This window comes from Formica exsecta, unplaced genomic scaffold (assembly GCF_003651465.1).
Source record: "Formica exsecta isolate Colony F162 unplaced genomic scaffold, ASM365146v1 scaffold28, whole genome shotgun sequence".
NCBI lineage: Eukaryota > Metazoa > Arthropoda > Insecta > Hymenoptera > Formicidae > Formica > Formica exsecta.
In genome coordinates, this window is record NW_021850063.1 from 255,855 (window position 1) to 277,972 (window position 22,118).

The 22,118-nt window shown below is 34.4% G+C and overlaps 5 protein-coding genes across 6 annotated transcripts in view; 3 read left to right on the forward strand and 2 right to left on the reverse strand.

Moving 5' to 3' along the window:
- Positions 1 to 28: 28 nt before the first annotated feature.
- Positions 29 to 12,910, reverse strand: LOC115237151. The gene is made up of 8 exons (XM_029810034.1): positions 12,804 to 12,910; positions 12,566 to 12,679; positions 8,811 to 9,191; positions 8,529 to 8,687; positions 8,277 to 8,420; positions 7,803 to 8,117; positions 7,607 to 7,720; positions 29 to 612 (listed from the first exon to the last, which is right to left on the reverse strand). The coding sequence occupies exons 1-8, from the start codon at positions 12,900 to 12,902 to the stop codon at positions 508 to 510; spliced, it is 1,431 nt and encodes a 476-aa protein (XP_029665894.1). The 5' UTR covers positions 12,903 to 12,910; the 3' UTR covers positions 29 to 507.
- LOC115237152 (heterogeneous nuclear ribonucleoprotein H3-like) lies at positions 726 to 3,240 on the forward strand. Of its 2 annotated transcripts, none has more exons than XM_029810036.1 (5): positions 726 to 1,055; positions 1,248 to 1,441; positions 1,548 to 1,667; positions 1,823 to 1,922; positions 2,225 to 3,240. In XM_029810036.1, the coding sequence occupies exons 1-5, from the start codon at positions 800 to 802 to the stop codon at positions 2,311 to 2,313; spliced, it is 759 nt and encodes a 252-aa protein (XP_029665896.1). In that variant the 5' UTR covers positions 726 to 799; the 3' UTR covers positions 2,314 to 3,240. The 2 variants fall into 2 exon arrangements, with proteins under 2 accessions (XP_029665896.1, XP_029665895.1); XM_029810035.1 differs by having other exon boundaries at positions 729 to 1,151.
- LOC115237149 (DNA replication licensing factor Mcm3) overlaps positions 2,013 to 22,118 on the reverse strand; it is a 35,020-nt gene continuing 14,914 nt past the window's right edge. The window contains exon 12 of the mRNA XM_029810029.1: positions 2,013 to 4,131. The gene's annotated coding sequence lies outside the window, so the exon portion shown is untranslated. The remainder of the gene's footprint in view (positions 4,132 to 22,118) is intronic.
- Positions 5,237 to 22,118, forward strand: part of LOC115237156 (sodium leak channel non-selective protein) — a 26,693-nt gene continuing 9,811 nt past the window's right edge. The window contains exons 1-31 of the mRNA XM_029810042.1: positions 5,237 to 5,309; positions 5,576 to 5,677; positions 5,868 to 6,020; positions 6,238 to 6,396; positions 6,458 to 6,605; positions 6,687 to 6,920; positions 7,001 to 7,174; positions 7,271 to 7,418; positions 9,192 to 9,340; positions 9,606 to 9,716; positions 13,315 to 13,425; positions 13,945 to 14,084; positions 14,162 to 14,623; positions 14,722 to 14,848; positions 15,001 to 15,146; positions 15,232 to 15,341; positions 15,420 to 15,607; positions 16,197 to 16,473; positions 16,550 to 16,703; positions 16,790 to 16,918; positions 16,986 to 17,262; positions 17,381 to 17,546; positions 17,625 to 17,808; positions 17,877 to 18,069; positions 18,191 to 18,350; positions 19,765 to 19,898; positions 19,997 to 20,182; positions 20,367 to 20,590; positions 20,721 to 20,995; positions 21,421 to 21,668; positions 21,860 to 22,101. Coding sequence (XP_029665902.1) covers positions 5,293 to 5,309; positions 5,576 to 5,677; positions 5,868 to 6,020; positions 6,238 to 6,396; positions 6,458 to 6,605; positions 6,687 to 6,920; positions 7,001 to 7,174; positions 7,271 to 7,418; positions 9,192 to 9,340; positions 9,606 to 9,716; positions 13,315 to 13,425; positions 13,945 to 14,084; positions 14,162 to 14,623; positions 14,722 to 14,848; positions 15,001 to 15,146; positions 15,232 to 15,341; positions 15,420 to 15,607; positions 16,197 to 16,473; positions 16,550 to 16,703; positions 16,790 to 16,918; positions 16,986 to 17,262; positions 17,381 to 17,546; positions 17,625 to 17,808; positions 17,877 to 18,069; positions 18,191 to 18,350; positions 19,765 to 19,898; positions 19,997 to 20,182; positions 20,367 to 20,590; positions 20,721 to 20,995; positions 21,421 to 21,668; positions 21,860 to 22,101 — 5,528 coding nt within the window. The 5' untranslated portion in view covers positions 5,237 to 5,292. The remainder of the gene's footprint in view (positions 5,310 to 5,575; positions 5,678 to 5,867; positions 6,021 to 6,237; positions 6,397 to 6,457; positions 6,606 to 6,686; positions 6,921 to 7,000; positions 7,175 to 7,270; positions 7,419 to 9,191; positions 9,341 to 9,605; positions 9,717 to 13,314; positions 13,426 to 13,944; positions 14,085 to 14,161; positions 14,624 to 14,721; positions 14,849 to 15,000; positions 15,147 to 15,231; positions 15,342 to 15,419; positions 15,608 to 16,196; positions 16,474 to 16,549; positions 16,704 to 16,789; positions 16,919 to 16,985; positions 17,263 to 17,380; positions 17,547 to 17,624; positions 17,809 to 17,876; positions 18,070 to 18,190; positions 18,351 to 19,764; positions 19,899 to 19,996; positions 20,183 to 20,366; positions 20,591 to 20,720; positions 20,996 to 21,420; positions 21,669 to 21,859; positions 22,102 to 22,118) is intronic.
- On the forward strand, positions 10,011 to 12,552 carry LOC115237154 (heterogeneous nuclear ribonucleoprotein H2-like). The gene is made up of 4 exons (XM_029810037.1): positions 10,011 to 10,160; positions 10,890 to 11,179; positions 11,348 to 11,491; positions 12,273 to 12,552. The coding sequence occupies exons 2-4, from the start codon at positions 10,921 to 10,923 to the stop codon at positions 12,431 to 12,433; spliced, it is 564 nt and encodes a 187-aa protein (XP_029665897.1). The 5' UTR covers positions 10,011 to 10,160; positions 10,890 to 10,920; the 3' UTR covers positions 12,434 to 12,552.

Consider the following 22,118-nt stretch of genomic DNA (forward strand, 5'->3'; position numbering starts at 1 on the left):
TACATATTTATCACTCATGTGTATAGTCATTTCGTTTTATATTATATTCGTCATATTATCATAGTTGTTATATTTACACATTGTTATAATCGAAATCAAGAAGTAATTATTAATATACACGGATTGACATATAATAGGTACCTGGAATAGCTCACTCTCGTATTGCGATTTCTATTGACAATTCTTATCGCCAAGATCGGCGGTTTCTTCTTAGAAAAAGGAACTGATGTGATATAACAGCAGCAGAATAGCGATCACTTATCTATTCTCTTACGTATTTACAATATTGTAGAGATGTACAAATATTTAGGTATTTACAACATACTAATATGCTATGTAGTGTAGTTCGGTTTAAAAATCGTGATCATCCTAATAGTATTATATATCCCATATCTATACAAAAATTAAATACATACATAAATAAATACCCACCTTTATTTTAGTACTAGAATCATACTGAAAACAAGAACGGAATATTTATTTTTGTAGAAAATATTCTTAAACTATCTATTTCTTATTTTCATCAGAAGCTATCTGTGAAGCCAGATTTGCAAATTTTGCCATATAGTCTACACTATTTTCTCCCATAAGGCATTGCATATGTGATACAACCTAAAATATCTTTTTTATAAACATTAAACCGTAAATAATTAATTTCTCACTACTGCAGAGAAATGATTCCTCTAGAATCTCCGTGTTAGTTACTGTTTTGTTTTTCTTGTCTCTCTCACCATTCGCAATCTCTCGAATCTATAAATATCGTTAATATCTCGTTGAGTTTATGATTTGATAACAATGTATGGTGAGAGTAGCAATAATGACGATGATGATACAATTTATCCGCTCTACGAACATCTCTAACATTGCTTCGATCATTAACAGATATATCGAGATCTTCCGAAGCAGCTTGTCCGAGGTACGCGCGAGTATCGGGCCGAAAATGCGCGGCGGTCCTATGGGCGGCTTCAATCAAAGGCCCGCGCCGTACACTCGCGGTGATCGCTTCGGCGGGATGAATCGCTTCAGCAACAATGGCAGAGGATCCAGAAATAGAGGTGATTCCTTACATCATCTATCGAAGTATGGAGACTATCGCGCAGGAGAAAACCGTAATAGAGAATTATTATACAATACACGTACAAATTCATTACGTATGTATTTATATTTCTATATATAATATCTACTTTTTAGATCCTACAATATACTTTATCCATTTTTTTGCTATGGATTTTACAATTTTATTTTAGACTTTGATAGCGGCCCATGGGGAAGTGGAAACAATTACGGATCTCGCGGCGGCAATATGGGGATGCGCGGCGGTATGGACATGAAGGGCAATAATTACAGAGGCAATAATGATTCTTGGGGCGGTAATTCCGGTGTTCACAGTATTCATATGCGAGGACTGCCATTCAAGGCGACAGAACAAGACATAGCTGATGTAAGCTTCCTCCCTCTGTAATAAATAATAACGATATAAAGCTCTGTACTTAAAAGAGGCTTTCTTTGCCTCAACATAATAATATATTCTGAATATTATTTTACAGTTCTTCAGACCAATCGAACCGGTGAACGTCCGCATTATTCTTGAGAATGGCGGTCGTCCATCGGGAGAAGCTGATGTGGAATTCGCGACTCACGAAGAAGCCGTAAAAGCAATGTGCAAGGTTCGTATAGTTGTCTTTTTTTTTTTTTTTCCCTAAAGTTTCATTTTGAATCCGTTTAAATAAAACGATTTCCAAAAAATATCGTGGAAAACCCGTTGGCATAGTTCGTATATATAAAGCGAATCTTATTTTAATTTCTCCATGTTTTATTGTAGGATAAAAGCCATATGTCGCATAGATACATTGAATTGTTCCTGAACTCAACCGGCGGATCAAGTGGCATGTCACTAAGTGGCATTGGCAATTTCTGCGGAGGTAAGATTCCTAATTACTATCAAAAATGTTTGAAACAGAAGTCTTACTTCTCTCTTTAATCTGTTTTATAAATGATGTACTATATTGTTACTGTTAAATACAGAGATGATATTTTTATTACGCAATTCTTAAATCATTTTGTGATATTTGATAGATCTAGAAGATTAGATTAATCACAGTCAATTATTACTTCACAATCTTCACTTATCTGTTCTTAAGATTCCCGAACCTTGAAGAAACAAGGAATATCTTTAATATCTTGATGTATACATATATGTATATATCGTATCGTTTGTACACAGGTTTAGGTAACAACTTCAGGCCAGGATATTCACCAAACAACAGAGGCTTCAACTCGCAATTGGGCGGTAACAATTACAATAGTTTTTGAGACTGGGCGATGCGTTTTTAACGCTAAACAAACGACGATTATGAACATTTAAAGAATCAAAGTGATCATTGGTGAAATGACACATTTAAATCACACTGATGCAATACGCGATTGATTGCGTATACACGATACGCGATTAATTTTTTCCTTTTTCCCTATAGTCCTCAATTCACAATTATACATTAGATAATGACTGTAAGCCAAATCGATAATGTGTAAGTACTTGCTTATTCTTTATATATATAGATAATAGATTATTATATAAATTTAACATAAAACATGTGATTTAATTACCAAGTGAATGTAGAAATGGAAATGTGGAAATATTTTTTTATCACAATAGTTGTTTTCATTTCCAGTTACATGTATATTCATTTGAACCGGACGTAATGTTAAAATCGTACGTCGTTGAAATACATAAAACGTTCATTAAAGAATTGCAAAAGAGTTGTTTTTAGTTTAGCAATATTAGATTAAATGCGTGAAAAAAATATTTCTTTTCCATGCAATATCTATTCTAATTTAATGTTAAATGATTAGATAATTTCTCATATGTATGCTTTACATTATAATAATTTTGATGCAAGCTTAGACGTGATATTTGTATGCGTCGAGACGAAGCGACGAGTTGCAAAAAATGTACGATTGTAATATACAGAACTAATAGTTTGCAATCACACTTCGGCAACTTTATTATCTTATATATTGTGCAGGATACAAAGTCAGAACACTCACACACTCATCTTTTGTCATAATGCGATAATGTATTATATGAGGTATTGTAATTTTTGAGTAAGAATTATTATAGTTTTGTTATTAAGTGCACAAGGAGATATCAGCTATCAATGTGTACATCTCTTAAAGTATAAGTCTAGCTTCGGTTTGTATTCTCTTGAGATATTTGAATATAAAAAAAATGAAAAACAATAGAGAAAATGGGTAAAATTAATTAAAATTCCTTAGAATAAAACAACACAAATGTAAATGAGTTAGACATATTTTATGTTATGTTGGATGCTCAAAGTTTTGGAAAAATCAACACTTACATGTTGAATCTGAGAAAACTGTTAGCTCTCGTGATTTCAGATCATATTGTGCCTTGAAATCATATGTGTAATAATCGCATACCACATTATCTGCCTTTGACTAAAGATTCTAACTTATTTATATGTGTGTTGTTACATTCTCTTGGTCTCCTATGTGTAATATTCTTATTTTTAAAATTAAATTTTTTTTCTAGATTATATTTTTCAGGAATCATCTAATAAAAAATATTTACTTGTGAATCTTGCAATTGTAAAACTGCCCATTGTAAAATTAATCTCTACAAGTATAATTATATATTTAGACTTTATTTATTCAAGAAGATTCACTTTAGATTTTCAACTTTATATAATCGTTATATCTTATGATTTGTGTAAATAACTCAGCAGCCTAATCGTCTAACGATCTTTTAACGGACACCCTATATACAGTCGGACCGACGCATCTATACATAAGTATCGTTTATAGATTCTTTATAATGCCTAATGACGCTTCATTGAGTAAACGATGCACGCATAGTTCATCGTACTCTTAAACAAAAGTTCCCGGAGCGAGGAAGGACCAAGAATTATCTGTCGGAGAACGAAGTTCATATCCTTGACTATGTCCGCCCATGCTTGTTCGGAAGCGAACGGCAGCCTGAATAAAAGATTGTTCTGTGCTTAGAATTCTTGATGTTTACGAGCGCATTGACCTCAACCTCAATCCACCTTTATAACTACAGATTGAATCGAAGAAACTGCAATTTTTGGCTGCTGAATTTTGTTTTCGATACTGCAAGTAAGGTAAAAATACATGTTCAATTGCGGATAAAAAAAAAGAAAAAATTATATTTAAGACTTATTTTATAAGATTTATGTTATCGAGATTGGAATTTCAGCTGTAGAGGATGATGTCAGCTTGAACACCGTCCTTGTTACACGCTGCCATAGGCTGCTCTGTTTAACAGGTGTCCTATGTTTGTGTATGTTTGATTCGAACGACACGAGCGTCGTTCTATCTTTGTTATTTACTAAAAGTTGGACAAAAATAGAATGACGTGTGCATCGTGTGTATGCTCGTGTGCTCACGGGTGATGTTTCCGAACGTACCGTAATATGTGTGTGTGTTGTATTCTCTATTCAGCAAATATACATCTAGATTTCTAATTTTCAATATTTATTTATATTCTCTTTTTGTCTTTTCTTCGAAAAAGCATAGACATATAAAATACATAGACGAATATATTCTGCTTTTAGGTAGTGAAAGTCAACAATGTTGGGGAATTTCTCGGCTCGGAACTAGCCACCAATCACAAGTATATGACCACTGATTGAGGTAACAGTTTCTGCACATGCGTCAGAACCAGCATATGTGAAGGAAAAATAATAAGAAAAATAATTAGAAATATAATTGTTTTTTTAGAAAAAGTAAAATTTATAAAAGTGAGAAAAAATTTATATATTTATATATAAATGTATATATATATATATATATAATCATGGCTGCGGTCGGAAAGACGCTAGAAATGCTTCGAAGCATTTGATTGACCAATCAGGACAGTGTCCTATGTTTGTGTATGTTTGATTCGAACGACACGAGCGTCGTTCTATCTTTGTTATTTACTAAAAGTTGGACAAAAATAGAATGACGTGTGCATCGTGTGTATGCTCGTGTGCTCACGGGTGATGTTTCCGAACGTACCGTAATATGTGTGTGTGTTGTATTCTCTGCCGGTCGCGCGCGGGGACGAGAATTCAAAAAATATACGCACCTTATTAATGATGTCGGGAGATTAAGTGATTTAAGTGCCGCTCTTATCGATATCACGCCGATCCACTCTCGGCGATTACTTCTCGTCACGAGAGTTATATATTCGCTGGCTAGCAGCGAGGTGAGTAACAGCGGCATAATAGACGAAACCATATCGGGCAATTTTTATTTTTGACGTATTTTATGCCGAAATATCGAATGTATGTAGATTGGAATATATTATCTTCGATTATATCGCATATATGATGTATATGAAAAATTTTCGCGTTTTAACATTTCCAGAAATGGGAAGATTGTAGCACCGGTTGTACATACATGTAGCACTATCTTTATGTGTGATTCTGTTTTATCACGATACGCTTCCTCGTGACGATTATAGGTCCTTATCTCTTAGCTCCTCGGTTTATTATGGCGTGAAATGCAATTTTCAGATTCCTTGAGTATCATTTATTATATTTTTGTTTAGAACAAAGATACAATCCTGTGCAAAGATGACTGAAACGACAGAAGGCAACAATGGCAAAGACAAGCAGACTGAAAGTAATACACAGCACAATTATAACGAAAGGTATGGAATCATCTGTATATATAACATGAGTTATGTAAAAAATCTTTTGCTTTCCTCGAGAGAAAAAGAATTGATGAAAAATATTTGCATTTAATCATCTGAAGTAATGCTATAAGGAGAAAAATTTTCTTTAATTCTTATTTTTGATTCTCTATTATATTCTCTATTATATTTTGATTCTCTATCATAGATCTTCGGAGCCTGACAGGCAACAGCAGCAATCTCTACTACCAAAAGCGAGCAGTAGTACAGCCAGACAAGTTAGGGAATATATCCCAAGATCTGGGATGAAAAAGTATAACCACGCTTTGAGTAATTTAATACCAGTGCGATATCAAAATCAGTATGTATTACAGTAAATTCTTTAATCTTAAAATTAAAATAATATCTTTTCATATTAGCATTTAAAATATATGTTAATAATATTAAAAAATGTATACACATTATATATTAATGGAAAATATAATGAAATTATATCTCAGAGTTATAACAATACATTTTTATCATTATTTATATCATTATTTATAATTATATCTCAGTTATAAAAATACATTTTATAGGAAAAAAGAGAATTGGCCAGCTGATAATGCTGGATTATTTTCATACGTCTATATAACGTGGATGACACCATATTTTTGGAAAGCTTACAAGAAAGGACTTACGATTAAGGACTTGCCAGATATTTCCTTATATGATACCTGCGAGTACAATGCGCTCAGGTAAACTATGATATTGTGTCTTCTTGATATTGTTACAATATATAAAGATTTATCCCTTCAGATTTGATATACTCTGGCAACAGGAGTTAAGTAAAAATGGTCCCAATGCAGCCTCTTTTTTCATGGTTGCATGGAGATTTGCTCGCACAAGAATTTGCATATCGTGCTTTTTATTGAGCTGTTCTCTTATGTTTGGATTTATAAGTCCTGTAAGATTATTTTTATCAATGACACAAATCACTATTAAATTATATCACTTGCATTATAATGCAGGATCTTCTCTTACGTAGACAATATTAATGAGAAAGATACTGGAGCATGTAGAATCTTCGGACGAAGGTTTCTGGGATGGTTTTAAATGGGTTCTGCTACTAATGCTATGTGATTCTCTGCGCGCTTTCTTTTTTACCTGGACATGGAATATGAACTACAAAACTGGATTACGACTAAAGTCAGCTTGCGTGGCTTTGTTGTACAAGAAGATTATCAGATTAAACAGCCTTGGCAATAGAAGTACAGGAGAAGTGAGATATTAAACTTGTTTTGCAAAACTTACGATACTAAAGAAGCATCTGTACGCGGTACATTCGCGATTTATTTTTAGGTAATCAATTTATTTTGTAATGACAGTCAAAGGCTCTTTGACGTGATTATTTATGGACCAATGATTATCAGCGGACCAATAGTCCTAAGTTGCAGTATATTTTATATATTGTGGCTGTTCAATCCCATCGCTCTGATAGGAATAGTAGTTTTCCTTTCGTTCTACCCGTGTCAGGTAAACGACTTGTCGTATACGCATTTTGTGTGCATTTACACACAAACGTGATGTCATTAATAATCAGGCAAACGTGACATCATTAATAATTTGTAGTACTTTATTTCCCGCGCGACTGGTTATTTTCGCTCAAAATCAGTAAACATTACGGATGCTCGAGTGCGACTTATGAGCGAGATCTTGGAATGTATAAAATTGATTAAGATGTATTCTTGGGAGAAATACTTTAGCCAGAAACTTCTCGGTGAGAATAATACACTTCTACATTCTAATTTTCCATATAAATATTGTTTAATTAAAAAAAAATATATAAATATGTGATACAACCTAAAATATTATTATAAAACAGCAAATTATAATAGAAGATATAGAATAAGATAAAATATATTTAATTAATTAACTTGATATAATTTTATACATATTTATATTTACATCAGAGGAAGGCCGAGTGTCCTCCATGATCTGTTCACCTGCTTGACTTCTCTGCGAGCCTTTCATAGGTGATTCAAGTTGTCCTAAAAAGCTGCTCAATGAAAAATCTGCAACCTGCGATTCAATTGTTTCAATGGCATTAATTATTCGTACAAAAAATGTATTATGTTTATATATTGTGTGATTTATTAATTACCTCACTATTTAACCATTGATGTTCGCCCTCCTTAAGAATTTGAGTAGCGCTAGTAATAATTGAATTGGAATTCTTCGCATCTGCGTTTGTTTCTAGAGCATCTAAAAAGCTTTTATCCTGAACTTCGCTCGCGTTTACCGCTACTATTTTATCAGTTTGAGTTTGACATAAAGAAGATCCACCGATCTTACTTGCATCAGTTGTTAAACTTTCCGACGGCATATTTGGCGCGGATACAATGGGTAGTACCCTTTGTATAACGAGACTCTTTTGTCTCACTGTTCTACCTCGTTTACAAAAACGTGTTTTAAATTTCTGTAACATGTATAAGTATGTATTTAAAATCAATTACTTTCTTTTGCTATGTAAGATTCTAATCAGAAACATTTTATATAGGATAATTCATATGGGCACGCGCGTACACATATAATTTTTACATGCAATTACACTATTGCATTTAATATAATAAGTTACATCAAGTTGCGTTTTAAATGCGTCAGCTGTGCCAATTTTATTATATGTTTGCGGGATAAGCGGTCTTCTAAATGTAGATTCCTTAATAGACGGTACTCGAGATGAGATCACTGTTTCATTACTTCCTGTTGTGTTATCATATACCTAAAAAGTATTTCTTAATAATTAAAAATTGATGCCTTAATATTCCATGAAAGTAACGCTTTATATTTTGTACATCATAAGACTAATAAAATATTTGATATATCTTACTTTGTTTGTACCATAATTATGTTTTGCCAGTGACAATAACTTTTGTAAAACTGAACATAAACTATCGTCACGCATGATACTAGATGAATCAGTAGCATATTGTTCATTAGGTAGCCAATCCCACCAATATTCCAGAGTAACTTTTGATTCACGACCAAACTGTTAAATTTAGAAAATTGGAAGACATATTTTTAAGAATAATATATAAATGTAAAATTAAATTAAAAATTTTATTATTTAATTTTTAATAATAAATATAAAATATTGTGTATGTGTACGCACCATTAAAAAGAGATCACCTACAGTGATTGTATTTGCTTCTTCAACATTCCAACCTTTCCGAATTCTTTCAATAGTTTCTCTACCAGGGAATTTGTTAGATTCTGAATGATTTTCTGCCGATGGTTTTTCTGTAGTGTTTATAATCGCTGGTTTTTCAGATATATTGCTTCCTGTTTCTAATAAGTCCATATCGCTACTGTTATCTGGCAGTGTGCAATTTTCATCAGTGCGGTTTAAGAGCTTTTTATCCGATTTATATCGTTTAATTCCCTTTTTCCCTACTCCTTTTAAATATTGAACAGATCCTAATAAATCCACTCTCGAGCTCTTAAGACCAAGACGTTTTTCATACGAATTCAAGCTGACACTATTACTAGTGAGATATACGCAAGAAGGAAGAACGTTGGCTTCACAAGACTGCATATTTTCAAAGCCTAAGCATCTCTCTAACACCCGCTGTACCCGTGATATCCGCGATCATTACATTTTTAGCACACGTTGCCTCCGGCAGTGGATTAACGGCCGCACAGGTATAAAGTACAATCTGTCGATATAATTTTGATAACATTTTTCAACGTTTTATATTGTTTTTATCAATACTCTAATTTCATGTGTGTCAGGAAAAATCGAATTACGTCCAATAGGTAAGAAAATCTAATGAGACGGTAAATTTTTCGAAGAAAATTGACTGGTGTTTTTCACCAATTTTTATAGATGTTTGCAATCTTTTAATTAGATAGTGTCTTTCCCTGGATTGTACAACCAATGTTGCACTTAATGGATCATACATTCCAGGCTTTCCCAATGACCACATTATTCGGAAATTTGCTTAGACTGGCACTTACATCACTTAAGGATACCACGCGATATTATATCAACGCCGTCATAGCTCTTAGAAGATTCAAGGTCTCCAGTGTTTTTCGATTGATTTCATGTACAGCTTAATGGATTTGTATCTATTATTAGGAAATCGGTACTCGTGCTTGACATATATAGTTTTCCATAAATTGTTATCACTTAATTTTCACCAAAATTATATTGTAATATATATATAAATGTATCTGATCGCTGCGACAAAATTTTCATAGAATTAAATCTTTACGAAAATATTGGCCAGCAAAGAATCTCTGATTGGTCGAGCGTTCTGGTTACCCTAGGCACTGAACGATATAAGCGGTTGTGTTCAATCGTACATACTGCGTCTACATTAGAGCGTCTACCATTTTGTTACGATTTTAATCGAGTCGCGCTTGAACTCCTCTGTTTGCGCACCATTTTGCCTGATCTTGCGGCTTGCACGTTTTCGGAGTGTTTAGGAGCTAATTTTGACGCTGATTGCAGATATCCCAGGTACATTTCGTTTGTTGTAACAAATAAGATTGAATTTGAGAGCGAAAATACAAAGCAATATCACCAGAGTCTCTGCGATTACGATAAATTAACTTGATATCGCGTATCCCGAATGCCAATACCGCGTTCCATGACTGCGAATGTTTCCTATAGTGTTTGCGAGAAACGCTCTTTTCACTGATTTTCTAGTCCATTGTAACACAAAATTCATAATTTTCTCAATGAAAATCGCAACGATTTGACGATTTCGCTTTGGAGTAATTGAACGTGAACATGTGGAGGCATGTGGTTTATCGGACGTTCTATCTGCGACCCAAAATTGCCGATCTATTTTCATTTTTTTATTATTTTGCTTCTCCGTCAATGTTTACAAGTATTTACAGATCAAGCCAAGAGAAGTGCGTGCGGAAATTTTTTCTTCGTCGATATTTCGATGTTTCTCTCTTTTGTTACATTCGCAATTGGTGTATGTTTCTTGTAACATAAGAACATCGTTTCCAAAATGTCGACGTATATAAACGTAGGATATTAAATATTTTGGAAACCTGATCAAGATATTTTGAAAACCTGATCATTACAAAATTAGTATCTTGTATGCTCGAGTTATCTTATCTTTGTGCTGTTGTAGTTTTCTTCGTTATCTTCATTCTATTATGTTGTTATACTAGATAAAATAATCACAAAATAGATAATATATTAAGTTGATACTTTACATTTGCATTTTTACAGGTACTGTTTAGAATAAAATTGCATTAGAATCATGTCGAGTGGCAGTGGGGATCACGAGGATGAAGGATATGTTGTTAAAATGCGTGGATTGCCATGGTCCACTACTGTGGATGAAATCATGAAGTTTTTTGGCGACTGTTCCATTTCTAATGGCAAGAATGGTGTTCATATGACTATGTCTCGTGAGGGACGTCCCAGTGGCGAGGCTTATGTAGAAATGGATACTCCGGAAGATATTGAGAAGGCTTGCAAAAGAGACAGGGACCATATGGGCCATCGTTATATTGAAGGTTAATTTTTTATATATAAATTCTTTCAATATATATATTTACAACTGAAGAACTTTTTCGCAAATAATTTATCTTTTTTTATATAGTTTAATTTTAACATGAATATCTAAATATCTTATTTTTTCATTCGCAAACTTTATAATAATTCCATTATTATTGCTGTTTCAGTTTTTAAAGCAAAACGCGGAGAGATGGAATGGGTCGTGAAGAGGAGCGGCCTTAACTTGGAAAATGCAATGGATGATGGTTGCGTGAGATTACGTGGCCTGCCATTTGGTTGTTCGAAAGAAGAAATTGCACAATTCTTCTCAGGTATTTGGCAAAAAATAAAGTATCCAGTGTCAATGCTTATCAATTGATTAATGAATATCATCGATATTTTTATTAATTTTTGAGACAGACATCCATTCTCTTTTACAAGTATGTAGCTTTCTTTCTGTTTTTGTAGTCGCTCTTTTCATATATACGAAAATATATAGATACGAAATTTGAGGATTATCTCGGGAACGCAGCGACAGAATACTTTCGATGGTTTTGACACGAAATTATTATTTTGCATCTATGTATCTCTGCAAGCTATAAAAATTGCTTCACCTAACAATATCACAACTTTATCATAAAATTGTCTATTAAAATTAATGGATCTCACAAGATAATGCATATAACATACATTAAACTCCATCTAGAGCGACGTCTCTGTGTTCCGGTATCGATGCCTCAGTTAAGATTTAAGATTCTGCTAAGAGCTGAGTTGTGCTATGGATTATTTTATTATGATTTGTACAAACGGAACAAAAATATTTTTGTGCACGCGACTCGGTGATCGAGCTTAATTCTTAACTCTGGTTTTTCGGACGCGAGAAATTTATCATTTTGTCTATACAAGGAGAAACACGAAGAGAAAAAAAAAGAAAGTAAAAAATAAGAGAAAAATATGCGCGTATTTAACGCGATTTGAGAGTTTTAACAATGTCGCTTTTTTTTCTTTTTTTTTTTTTTTATAAGGGTTTTAATAAACCTGACCATAACTTCTCTTTTTCCTTAATGGGTACCTATAAGCTACAATGTCGATGTTTGATTATGTGTGGGTCAGGGTTGGAGATATTGCCGAACGGGATTTCACTACCGACAGACTACACGGGCCGCAGTACTGGGGAGGCTTACGTTCAATTTGTTAACAAAGATGTTGCGGAGCGCGCTCTGCAGAAACACAAGGAAAAGATAGGACACAGGTGGGGCACTGAGACGCTATAGCTGGGTTTGGGTATACTTATGACTTTTCCATATCATTTATATTAATGATTGTAGTATACTTAGCTATATACATTTCATTTAATAAATAGCGGGAACAAATTTTACAATACGGATGCAGTTTCTTTAACCGAGATATTCTCCAAGATTTACCATCGGTAAGGCAATTTTACATCCTTCTTGTGGAGCAATTCGTAATAAACGAATATCTTTTACATCATTAGCAACGAGATTTTCTATAGTGGAACACTGTAATAAGTAATATATTTAAGGATGAATACATTAGTACAAAATACAAGATGGCTATTTGAAAATAAATAATAATTCTACATTATAATTAAAAGTATATTATAATTGAATAAAATAAGCATACTGTAGTATATTTTGCGAGTCGCCATCGTTGTTGCAAAAATATCAATAAACTTGAAAGGCGTCTTTGTATTGGGAGCAGTGTACGCACTCTGGGATTCATCGATGCTGCTTGTATAATATATATATAAATGTATCTGATCGCTGCGACAAAATTTTCATAGAATTAAATCTTTACGAAAATATTGGCCAGCAAAGAAACACACTATGAGTATTGTTTCTATAATAATAGATACACGAGGTAAATGTTGTTTTAATGTGTAGAAAAAGCAAACGCTTTCGAGAGCTCATAAAATGAGAGTAAACGCGATGGGCGAACACTGCATGCCTTGTAAAGTACCCTGTTACACTTGAATAGCTGCCATTCTTTTGAGTTCCACGCTGAATACTCGAATGATCAGCTATCAATAATATTGAGTTGGGGGTGCATGGGATGTTAAAACGTTCCTATGCTTATGCATAGTACAATCGTACTAACATAGTCGTTTTTAATTCTACACTACATTACTTTTCAGGTATTTCCCTTTGTATCGGTGCTCAATGCTCAAATTCGTACTTCTTTCATGTTTTTGCAAGTGGCCTTAGTTAATATCGCTGCGGTAAAGATAACTTTTGGCAGAATAAAGGTTTTTATCTCCTTACATCTATATCTAGTAGAAATGCACAATTGATAACAGTAGTATACATAAGTCTTCATCATAATATTTGAGAATAATTAACGTTTTCATCATTTGTAATCTAATTGGCTTTTGTTTTGCTAACGCATGCTTACCTTACAATATCCAACATTTATGTTATGAGGTAGTTTTGCTTTGCTTTTGTAATTATGCAGATTGTATTTGTAATTATGCAGATAATGTACAGTTACGAAAGAGTTTAAAAAGCAAGCACATCACTGTATAATATGTATACACTGTATATAATTTATATCTGACTTTAGAAATTAATCTATACATTCCATACTCTTTGAATGTATGCTGTACCTCTATTCTATTTCTCTATCAAGTTAAATTTTAACGTATCAATATCTTTCGCTTTTTAATATTGCTTTTACGATCGTTTTACATTTTTTTCAATAATCTGTCGAATAGGATTTCGACAGATTATCAGAATAGAACTTGACTAACGAAACGATCTTTGCACAGAGCGTGCTGCTGATAGACGAGGGCAGTTGCCAGGCGTCGAAACCGATAGTGAGATCGCAAGCAGTTGCAATCGCCAACGGTACTTTCGTTTGCGATAGCATGAAGCTTCAAACGGACGCGTCAATCGATAGTAAGAAAAAGTAAATATCCGTTATAATAATCATAATAATCTCTACACTAAGGACTGCGATAATCTTTTACATTTTGATTGATTTAGGAACAACATGTCATCATTAATCACGAATAATTCGACGGAACTGGAAAATCTGAATCAACCGCAGGAAGCCAAGTACGTCGAGGTTCTCGGTGACATACATTTTGGAGCGCCCAAGGGAAAACTGGTCGGTATCTGCGGCCACGTAGGCAGTGGTAAGTCCAGTCTGCTGCTGGCGGCTCTAGGACAGTTGAGAATGACAAAAGGACATATTCTGCGGGAGGGCACTTGCGCCTATGTTAGCCAACAGGCGTGGATCGTAAACGGCACTTTCAAGGAGAACATCTTGTTTGGCGAGGAGTTCGATGCCAAGCGTTACTATCACACGATCACGATCTGCAATCTAAAGGAAGATCTGAACATGTTGCCCGGCGGAGATGACACCGAGATCGGTGAGAGGGGTGTCAACCTGTCCGGGGGACAAAAGCAGAGAGTCGCGCTCGCGCGAGCGTATTACGCCAATCGGTGCGCAAGATCGGTTTGTTATTTCCGAAAAATACACATCGATTATATTGTATTGATAAGTTTGACGAATGCCTTGCGACGAATATTTGTCATTTCAGGGACATTTATTTCCTCGATGATCCCTTGAGCGCGGTTGATGCGTACATCGGCTTGTACATATTCGAGAAATTGATCATCGAGGCTCTTAGGAATAAATCTGTCCTTTTTGTGACGCATAACATTCAGGTGGATATTTAATTAAATCAAAGACATTTATTAATGAGTTATGAGAAGCATTTTTTCATATTTTTTTATCGTTTCCTACAAAGTGAATAAATTTAAAGAAAATTAACATTTGTCAAAATTTCGAAACGTTCCAAGTTTTTTGTTCATTGTAGTTTTTGAAGCGTTGCGACGAGATTTACATGATGAACGCCGGCAAGATCGTAGAACATGGAACCCACGAAGATCTCATGCGACTCGATAAAGAGTATGCATCGATGGTGAAGAGCGGCACAGTTGCCGCGGAAGATAATTTGTCATCGTACGTTTATTATTTTCTATGAATTATTAGACAGCATAATAGACCTTCAAGTAAAGTAATTTAATAAGTCTATTTCGTTATATAGTGGAAAGTTTGCGGGAGTGACGCAGAAAAACATTATCGGTATCGGCGGCTCAGAATCGGAAAAGACAGAGTCTGGACATAAAGAAAATGATCGGGAAAAGTCATACAAAGGTGCGCGCGAATAGTTTTATAATATAAACTTCTGATTTATAAATAATTTCCCTAATACTGTTCTCCGTTTAAATTTAGGAACAACTTTAACAGTGGCGGAAAAAACCGAAACCGGAGCTGTTAAGTCGCACACTTATCATACGTACATAGAAGCCACGGGTGGTTATTTGATCGCGGTTCTTGTATTTTTTACGTTCTTCTTGAACGTAGGTAGCTCAGCATTCAGTACTTGGTGGCTCGCTGTATGGATTAATGCTGGCGGAGGCGTGAGTAACATATATTATATCCGACATTTAAGATTTACACATTTTAAAATATCTGCATCTCTTTGACTAAGAAATATTTTAAATATTTAAATAATAAATATTCCTTATATACAGGGTGTCCCCAATTTAAATGTCAAAACTTTAGGAGTTAAAAATTGTAGAACATGGAATTAAGAAAAGAGAGTGAGTTAAAGTCTTCCTGAGGTAAAATTAGATTAGAAACAAAATTTCGCGTTGTCGCGTATTTATCTACAATCCTCTAATTTTACCTCAGGAGGATTTTAACTCACTCTCTTTTCTTAATTTCATGTTCTACAATTTTTATTTTATAATACTTCTTGATAATAATGTTAATTTTACGAATGTTTTAAGTTTTTTGGTGAAAATTATTTGTTTCATTTTTTGCGATTTTCTTCAAAACGAAGCAAAAACGAGCAAATCTCTAAAGGACTTTTTGTCTTAGTTTATCGGTCCCCTACACGCTCCTAAAGTTTTGACATTTAAATTGGGGACACCCTGTATATTTATATTTTTCTATATCAATATTATATATCGTTGCGACAGTAGATCAATTTTATTCAATTTTCAGAACGTAACTGTGCCAGGAAGTAATGATACTGTATATATAGAGGATATAAACGCCAATTCTGACTTCTCGTTTTATCGTAATATTTATGGCGCATGCATTGCCAGCATTCTATTGACAAGTTTCATTCGTGGCTTAGCCATTACATTTACCACAATAAAAGCCTCGACTACATTGCACAACAGGTTTCTGCACAAAATTATTGGTTCTCCGTTAATGTTCTTTGAGACCACTCCAAGCGGCAGGATACAAAACATTTTCAGTCGAGATATAGACGAAAGTAAGTGATCAGTGATATCCTAACTGTATCGTGATTTCTCATTTCTGATTTGATTAATTGCGTTCCTACTTTACAGTTGATAATTATTTACCTATATCGATTGAAAACATGGTGCAAAATATTTTTTCCTGTAATTTCGCAATTTTTTTTATTTGCGGCGTATTACCTTGGTTTTCGATAGCGTTATTTCTATTTGGCGCATTATTCTTCTTTGTTAGTAAATTGTTCAGGTAAATATACTACGTTATCGCATAACTTACATACGTATGAAAGATTAATAATGATAATTGGAATTTTATCCTGTATATCTCTGCAGAGTATGCATGAGGGATTTGAAGAGAATGGAGAACATCTCGCGATCTCCCGTTTTAAGTTTTGTTACAACAACGATTCAAGGTTTGAGCACAATTCACGCGTTTCAGAAGGAGAAAAACTTTTTGTACAGGTAATTATTCAGTATAATAATAAAATAATAAAAAGATGATATGGTGAGAATTGTTTTTAATTGACAGATTCGAGGAGTTATTCAACACGAATAATCTGTGCCAGCATCTGTGCCAAGCCGCGATGAGATGGTCCGCAGTAAGACTGGACAGTTTAGTGATTGCCTCATCCTGCATAACTGCGTTACTCGTCATCTCGTTTAAAAATGAGATATCGCCAGCCTTTGCAGGTCTGGCAATGGCATATGCCACACAAATGACCGGTATCTTTCAATATACGGTCAGACTGATGTCCGAGACCGAAGTGCGTTTTATAAGTGTAGAAAGGATCAGTTATTATCTCAAAGTACGTATAAATAATTTATTTCTATTCACTTAATAATTGTGTCTGCAAATATGTAATTATTTTTCTTTCTCAGTAATATGTTGATAACTTTTTATCTTAATTTTATTATTTTATTTAGACTTTGCAGAAGGAAGGTGCAAGTAAGACGGTCGCTCTTAAACCAGCCGACGATTGGCCCTCTCGTGGCAAAATAGAATTTAAAGCTGTCCAGTTGAGATACAGAGAGGAGCTACCGCTCGTGCTAATCGACTTGTCTTTTACCATAAAGGCTGGAGAGAAAATAGGTAACAGACAAATATATAATATTTCGGCAATGCATATTATATTTTCTCATACAAGAGATTGACCATGAATTATCTCAGGTATCGTGGGTCGCACGGGATCCGGCAAGAGTTCCTTAGTCATAGCTTTATTCCGCTTAGTGGAGATTTGCGAGGGTATCATTAAGATTGATGGTATTGATATCTCGAAATTGGAATTAGATGTGTTACGAAATAAATTATCTATCATCCCTCAGGATCCAATTTTATTCAGTGGAACTATAAGGTAATAATCGCCAATTTTTTTATTGATTATCTGGGATGCTTTTCTTTTTAATCGATCTTGTTTTGAAGATCCAATTTAGATCCTTTCCAACAACATACAGACTGCGACATTTGGAGTGCTCTTGAGAAGACGCAGATGAAAGATCGGGTATCTCTTATGCCGGGAAACCTCGATGCTTCCGTTGGATTTGGCGGAAATAATTTGAGTGTTGGCGAAAGACAGCTTCTTTGTTTATCAAGAGCTTTATTACATAGTGCAAAGGTAAATATTTTTATCGAATATATAATTGTAATATCTGGAACGCTTTGAAATTCATTTCCGGAATCTCTTCAAAGTGCTAAAGTAAAAATAAATAATAAATGAAACTGAAATTGCTTTTTAGGTGCTGATTCTAGACGAGGCAACAGCCGCCGTCGATCCGGAAACCGAAGCGACAGTGCAAAATACTTTGCAGAACGAATTCGCGGATTGCACCGTGCTTACGATCGCACATCGATTGCAAACGGTCATCGCGTGTAATCGCATTCTCATCATGAGCGACGGCAGGGTCGTTGAATTCGATGCACCGGCCACTCTTCTCTCTCGACCGGATTCTGAGTTTTCGAAATTGATGGCTGCCACGGACAAGAATGTGTAAAATAATCTTCGCCAGAGATCTGATTCGTATACTCTGATAAATAATAAAACTAATTACATTAACTGGCAATAAATGGAAGAAAAAAAGAGAAACATAATACCATGTGATATACAAAAGTATAATAATAATGGTACATAAAAAAGCAATATAAATGAATAAGTGATTATATAACTTTTTACTAATAAATTTTTAAGTAAAGATATGAAACCACATTCTTTATTAACTCATATCCTATACGAATAAAAAAAGAAATGCTTTCCCATCTTTATCCTTTCGTATTTATTTAATTTTCTGATTAACGATCAATATATATTTATTATAACAATTCAATTGTCATTGAGCATTACATTAGCTGTATATAACTTTCAGGTATGTTAAAAGTTGATACATCGAATTGTGTGCATCAGAAGATTAACATTTTGCTGTCAAAATATTGATGATACATCCATCAAGTTCCTGACGAAAAAACAATTTAATTACAGAAGAATATTTTTGATAGAACTACTTTAAATACGTACAATTGCTTAGCAATTTTTTGATTTCTGGAAACTCGTTTAGTGAAATATTGATTTTCTCAAGAGGCAGGGAGCGCATACTGCTCATGCTCGTTCGCACAGACTTTCGGCCGTGCTGGACTGCTGATGACGCGGTCGAGGCATGTTCGTCGCGACATCGCGACAGCTTGTTATTACCTCTGAGATGTTTATTATACGTTGAGCTTTACTGTTGCTTTATACCGAAGATGTAGTCTATAGAAATTGCCGTAAAGGCAGCATCCGTCGTTTTCCGCAAACAGTTAAAAAAAAGGTGTGAATCCCTTGATAATATATATATAAATAACACATAGGTCTTCGCGCAGATATAATAAAGGGTTGTTTGTAAAAAGATTGCATTTTTCTTCGATTATTCTTGAATTATTCTTATTTCTTGAATTTTTCTTCGATTAATTCTTTCAAACGTGTAAATTACTATTTTATACTATTTTTTAAAGTTATAGATAATCTAAGAAACCTATAATGTATCCTTTATATGTATAATAACATATATTTTATGCTCTTTTAAACTGTTATTTTTTTATTTCAAGTATGTTAATAAATTATTATATAAATTTTAATTTATGCTCTCTTAATTGAATGTGTATATAATCGAATAATACACATATTTTCTCGAACGATTGGTGTAATGTCGTCGAATAAATGACGAGAACATAGTAGCATGCAATAATTATCCAATTGATAAAATTTAATTTCTAGAAATTCTTTCTGTAATAATGGTGCGTCTCTAAGTTTGGTATAAAAACTTGAATATATTTTTCACAGGCCTCACCATTGCGAACATAATTCCTATTATGATGCTGGGGCGGAAGCAGAGCCTCAAGGGGGAACCCGTCCTGGCTGATTATGGTCCGGAGGAGTCCCTCAATGAGAGCGCTGACATAGAATGGGTCAACAAGGTGAGAACGGAAGTGTGGATCAACGGGAAGAGAGAGAAAATTGCTAAAGAGTTCCCTTTTTCCAAAATTTTTCTGAAAACCACTTTACACAATTTTAGCTATGGGTGAGGAGATTGATGCGATTTTGCGCCCTAGTTTCGTTGGCCTCCGTTTGCTTGAACACGCCGAAAACCTTTGAGAAAGTACCGTCCCTCCAATACGTCACCTTCATTTGCGATCTGATAGTCACGTTTCTATTCACCGCTGAAATGATCGCCAAGATGCACATACGAGGAATACTAAAGGTAAAGTTGTTCTCTTCATCGAGGAAGAATTTAAGTAGTATCTAAGTATATTAATTTTTCAAATTTTTGAAAACTGCAACTACTTTTAAATATAATTAAAACGAAGAGTGAAAAATTTTTCTATGCAATTATATCACTGTATTTTTTACGTGGATAGAATAAAATTGCTAATGGTATTGCACAGAGGGATAAGTCCTATTTGAAAGACCATTGGTGCCAATTCGACGCTAGTATGGTGATCTTTCTCTGGCTATCTGTGATTCTGCAAATGTTTGAAATGCTGGGTTTCCTCGTAAAGTTTAGTTATGCTTCGATTATGCGAGCACCACGGCCGCTGATCATGATACGTTTTCTCCGAGTCTTCCTCAAATTTTCGATGCCCAAAGCCAGAATCAATCAAATTTTCAAGTAAGAGAATTAAACATCTAAACTGATAGCTGAAAAACTCGTGCGGCTTAAAAGCGAGATATTTCGCAAACTTATTTGATTTAATTCAATTTCTTCAATTGTTAATTTTTCAATTTTTATATTTATACAGACGCTCGAGTCAGCAGATCTACAACGTGACACTTTTCTTCCTGTTCTTCATGTCCTTATACGGTCTTCTGGGGGTGCAATTCTTCGGCGAGCTGAAAAACCATTGCGTATTGAACACAACCGAACCGCATTACATCACGATCAATAGTTTAGCTATTCCCGATACATTTTGCTCCACCGACCCGGAGTCTGGATATCAATGCCCCGAAGGAATGATCTGCATGAAGCTGGAATTGTCCAAGTATATCATAGGCTTCAATGGATTTGACGAGTTTGGTAGTAGTTAATGTTAATACTATGCCCTCGTTAAAGTCCATGTGTGAATTGGTTTTCCATGATAATCCATGTTACTTACGTATAATATCCTCGTAAAAATATTGCAAGGGTAACTAATTTCTGGCCTCAAAATATAATTTCACTTTACTATAAATATAATATGATATTATCGAAATATATATCTTTTTATAATGTCGTGTTTGAAATATGAATATTCAATATTCTCAACAAGGAATTGAAAAATTAAAATTTTTACAATTGCGTTGCGAGATATATAAGACTTTGATTTGAAACTTTTAGCCACCAGCATCTTTACCGTATACCAAGCAGCTTCTCAAGAAGGATGGGTCTTTATCATGTATCGTGCAAAAAATTAAATACAATTGCGTTGCGAGATATATAAGACTTTGATTTGAAACTTTTAGCCACCAGCATCTTTACCGTATACCAAGCAGCTTCTCAAGAAGGATGGGTCTTTATCATGTATCGTGCAATCGACAGTTTACCGGCATGGCGTGCGGTTCTTTACTTCAGTACGATGATATTCTTTCTGGCTTGGTTGGTGAAGAATGTTTTCATTGCCGTCATCACCGAGACCTTCAACGAAATCCGAGTGCAATTTCAACAAATGTGGGGCGTCAGAGGCCACATTAGTAATAGTTCAGCATCGCAGGTCACTTGTACTAATTTTTCTCGAGATTTTTGAAAGGAAAAAGAATTATTCTCTTTGTTTTTTAATTTACTTTGGAGTATTAATAAAATATTGTATATAAACATTGTTATTTGAAATTAATTGAAAGCAAATAATGATATGATATTGATTGAAATGTTTTACGTACACCTTTACTTATTATATTATTGCAGATATTGACTGGAGATGACAATGGTTGGAAGTTGGTGACATTAGATGAGAATAAGCACGGAGGTCTGGCGTCTCCTGCCTGTCACGCTATTCTCAGATCGCCGTACTTTCGTATGGTAGTAATGTGCGCAATCCTAGCAAATGGTATCACTACCGCAACGATGAGCTTTAAGCATGACGAAAAACCGAGGAACACGTACTACGATCGTTATTATTGGGCCGAGATCGTCTTCACGATACTCCTGGACTTGGAGACGCTCT